The sequence below is a fragment of the Aplysia californica genome, unplaced genomic scaffold (assembly GCF_000002075.1).
Source record: "Aplysia californica isolate F4 #8 unplaced genomic scaffold, AplCal3.0 scaffold00031, whole genome shotgun sequence".
Taxonomy (NCBI): domain Eukaryota; kingdom Metazoa; phylum Mollusca; class Gastropoda; order Aplysiida; family Aplysiidae; genus Aplysia; species Aplysia californica.
In genome coordinates, this window is record NW_004797301.1 from 807,902 (window position 1) to 812,169 (window position 4,268).

General features: G+C 43.9%; 1 protein-coding gene across 1 annotated transcript in view; it reads left to right on the forward strand.

Annotated features, from left to right (window-relative positions):
* Positions 1-4,268, forward strand: part of LOC101851391 (serine/arginine repetitive matrix protein 2) — a gene marked incomplete in the record, with an annotated part of 50,389 nt that overhangs the window by 28,394 nt on the left and 17,727 nt on the right. Inside the window, 1 exon segment of the mRNA XM_035973796.1 lies at positions 2,961-3,136. Coding sequence (XP_035829689.1) covers positions 2,961-3,136 — 176 coding nt within the window.

The following is a 4,268-nucleotide window of genomic DNA, read 5'->3' on the forward strand; positions in this document are numbered from 1 at the left end:
GTGTGTGTGTGTGTGTGTAGGGGGCAGAGTGCACGGTGTAGTAATGATAATAGATAGCATTTGTATAGCACAAATCCACGCTCAACAGCAAGCTCTATGCGCTTCACAATCTGTACTATTACCCCAGCAGACCTGAGAACGTTCTGAAACAACCTCAACTTCCTGGGAAGTATACAATGCAAGCAGCCATTTATAGGCGCTAAAACACTAATATATTGACAAGATCTTTCGCTGTCTATGGCCGGGTACCCATTCCCACCTGGGTGAAGTGAGGAAAATTCGTGTAAAGTGTCTTTCCCAAGGACACAATGTCGGGCCCGCGGATCGAACCCCAGAACCCGTTGTAGTATAATCTCCACGTGTCGTGTTGCGTAACGTCACTTGCCTGGCCCGCTATCTCTAGGCTTGTAGGTCAACAGGGCCCAGCGGAAATACATTTACTATTGTGTCATCGTGGGCGAATCAGACTTTCGTCGAAGTGATTCAGTCGAAGAAACTGACTTTTTTCCGTCAGTAGAGCAATTTTAAAGAAATTAATCAATGAATATTTGGGGGGGGGGGGTTCCTTTTGATTCAACACCTTTTATTTCCACTTCAAAACATATTTCTGTGAGCATTTTACTGAAACACGTCAGTCAAATATATACAACTACAACAGAATTGTAAATTTGCCGTTTCCAATGACACTCAAGTTTTGGAACTTACCAAAGTTTGGCAGCTATTTTCTCAGTAATTTTACCTGTGAAACCAGATGACCCCCACCCCATTCAATGGCTAATATCTCTACTTCTTTTCAATCCAAGATGCGTGATAGGTATTTTATGTTTCACCAAAAGCGAGACAAATAAACAAGTTTGAAGTAAGTAGATTCTAATAACTCCATTGATATGCCCAGAAATTGACGATCGCCTGGTTTCACGTTGTCGTGACACATACTGTTGTAGTGGTGGCTGATTACATCACTTCACTTCACATCGCTACTAGTCAGTTCACATCCGTTGATGTTACGTAGTGGCTGTCTCACCGTGTCTTATCTGTTCCTCCTGCTACATACTAGGATAGTTCCCCTCCTGGGTGGTTTTTGTCGTGCCTGTGGCAAGTTATTGAACTTGGTGTGGCATAGTGTGAATTTTTACCCCGCTTTAAACACTGTAAGGTAAGGCCATGTAGGAGTCGGAACTTCCGAATTTGTAGCCCCCCCCTCCCCCTTTCCAATCTCCGATATGACTGAACCGAGGATACCGAAACTAAAGCCAAACAACCCGTTTAAGATTGTCCCGTTGGTTTGGGATTTGAACTAGGGTCTTCCGCACCGGTTCTCGTTTGTGACAGTGACTGTGTTGTACATGCTTGTATGTCACGATGCATTCTAGTAATTAGTAATTATTTTCTCTTATGCGGCTGTGAGGGCCGTAAAACTCTTACTAAACTATGTTCTCTCAAAGCATTACCGGCATCATTCTGTAGTGTAGCAGTTTGGCGCTTCTTTGTCGCACGCAGAAGAATTTTGTGGGTGGTTGGCGGGTGCTCTGGTGTGGTTTGCTTCTTCTTTCCTATTAAACATCTGTCCTCCTCATCTCCCCTCCTTTTTTATGTATGTTACTCTCTTGTAACACACAATCTATTCTTCAGCAGTTATGCGACCTTATTGTGTTGCAAGTGCCGTAAAACTCGTACTAAAACTAAAAGCTGAAGAATTTGGTTCTCGTGTGAGGAGAATTTTAGTCTAAGTGTCTCCGATGTTCTGCTGTGATGTTGTTTAGATTCTGTTTCTGCCTCGGCTGAATCTGACAGGCAGGAATGAAGCCCGCCTTCTGAATGATGTAACTTGAGTTGATGGAAGTTGTAAAAACACTTGCATATTTAAAACAAAGAAAGTGAAACGAAATGTGTATAGTTGATGGTCGACGTGTTCTGTGGGTATGGTGATATTGTGAAATCGTGCTTGAGCTTTCTTCCCTTTTGAAAATATAAGTATGTGTTTTTACGTACCCATCGACACAATGTAGATAATTTAAATGGCGGGGCTACGATATAACCTTGCCTTTCAGGGCCAACCCGGGCTGAGAGGGATATACAACCATCCCTGCAAGAAGACCGAGATACTCGATAAAACTTTTCTCCATTCGGGAATCGAACATGGGTCCCCAGGGTGCGACGGCGAGGCGCCTAATCGCTCCACCAAAGACACGGGTCATGAGCTTTCAGTCTGAAGGGATTCAAGACTCGCTCGAAAGACTCAGATTTTTTTTAAAGGTTTGTTTTTTGCGTTGTTTTGGTTCGCTTTGTCGAAAACCATTATGTGTCAGATCACTGTGTACCTCCCTCACAGACTTGACTTGAAATGCGCATTGATTTTTTGTTTGTTTGTTTGTTTGGGGGGTTGTTGTTGTTTGGTCAGGTTTGGTGGGGGGGGGGGGGGGGTTCCGCTTTTGGCGTTGTTTTGCTTTGTTTCCATGGCAAAAAGTGACATCACCATTATCACTTTGTGCTCCCTCTTTCCTGTCACAACTATGTGTGTTCCTCTGTGTTGGTGGGTAGTTGGCGGGTGCTCTGGTGTGGTTTGCTTCTTCTTTCCTATGGAACATCTATCGTCCTTATCTCCCCTTCTTCTTTTTTATGTATGTTACTCTCTTGTACGACCTCTAATCTTCGGCACTTATATGACCTTATTGTGTTGCAAGTATCGTAAAACACTTACTAAAGCTAAGGTACCCCCCTCACGGACTTGAAAGAGGCATTGATTTTTGTGTGTGTTGGTTGTTGTTGTTGTTGTTGTTTTTAGGGGGGGGGCTGTTTTTTCGTTGGGTTTGATTTCTGAGGGGGTGGGGGTTCCGTTTTTAGCGTTGTTTTGCTTAGTTTCCATGTCAACAGCTGACATCATCATTATCACTTTGTGCTCCCCTTTCCTGTCAAAAACTACTAAGTGTGTCCCTCTCCGTGTTGTCTCGCCCCCACAGAGGAATCAGCAGCACTGTCCGGCGCGTCACGGAGAAGACCACCAGTATCGAGTACGCTGTGAAGATAATCGACATCTCTGGGGAGAAGGGCGAGGGCCTGCAGGTCGAGCAGACCAAGAAGGACACCTACAGGGAGATTCGAATACTGCGCATGTGCGGCGAACATCCCAATATCAGTGAGTGGTTGTTGTTGTTGGTGTTGTTGTTGTTGTTGTTGTTGTTGTTGCTGTTGCTGTTTATGTGTGTTGGTGTTTTGCTTATTTGTTTGTTTTTGTCTGTTTGTTTGGTGTTTTTGTTTGTATGTATTTTTTTTATGTTTTGTCTTCTTTTTTTGGAGGGGGGTTATAAATTGTTTAGTTTTTTGTGTTATTTTCTTTGTTGTTGTTGTTGTTGTGTTGTTGTTGTTGTTGTTTTTTTGGGGGGGGGGGTTGGGGGGGAGAGTTTATATCAATGAACAGAATTTTTAAAGAAAACTTAAAAACTAAAACAGACCAGGAAGGCAGAAGAGGAGGAACAGAAGAAGAAGATAATTGATAATATTGTTACCATTATTATTGGTTTTTGTTTTGCTGAATCGCCGCCTGTAGTGTAGGGTTTTAGGTGCTTCGCCGTGGCACACAGAGGACATCTCCTTTTTTTCTGCTAGGACCTTGCATCGTCTCCTTCTCAGCCCGGATTGGCACTTCACTAATTTTGAGAAATATTACGTCAAACATCTTGATTGTCACAATATGTCAAGCTTTTTTAATGTAATTCTTTGAATATCTTGATACCGACTCCGCATAATTTTACGATTTTGATAGAAGAGCAGACAGGACATTTGGTTTCTGACCCCAAAACGTAACTCAAAACGGCCAAAAATGAGCGACTTTCAGGCCAGGTCGACAGCGCCCGCCTCTTAAGTGATCTTAATCGTGTTGAAGTGAGTGTAAACCATGTACAATTACTTTTTGCTCTGAGAAAGGGGCTCTCGTGGCGTAGAGGTTAAGGTGTTGGCCTCTCATTCAAAAGTCCCGGGTTCGAATCCGGGTAGCGACCGAAAAATTGTCTTCTCTAAAGTTGTTTCCTTTCACCTCCTTTCCTGCTCTCTGGCAATGTTCTGTTGTCTGCTTTCATTTCCGCTTGCTGCCCCCACCCCCTCACCTCCTTTGCCCCCTCCTCTGGGCTCCTGACTCTTTCTGCAGCCTTTCTACTGCTACTCCTTGGCTCCTCCTTACTGCTGTCTTTCTGCCACGCCTCTGTTCTTCTGGTAGGAAAGATCTTCACCAAGCATTCTCGGACAAGGGCGAAAAATCTCGGAGGGCCCGT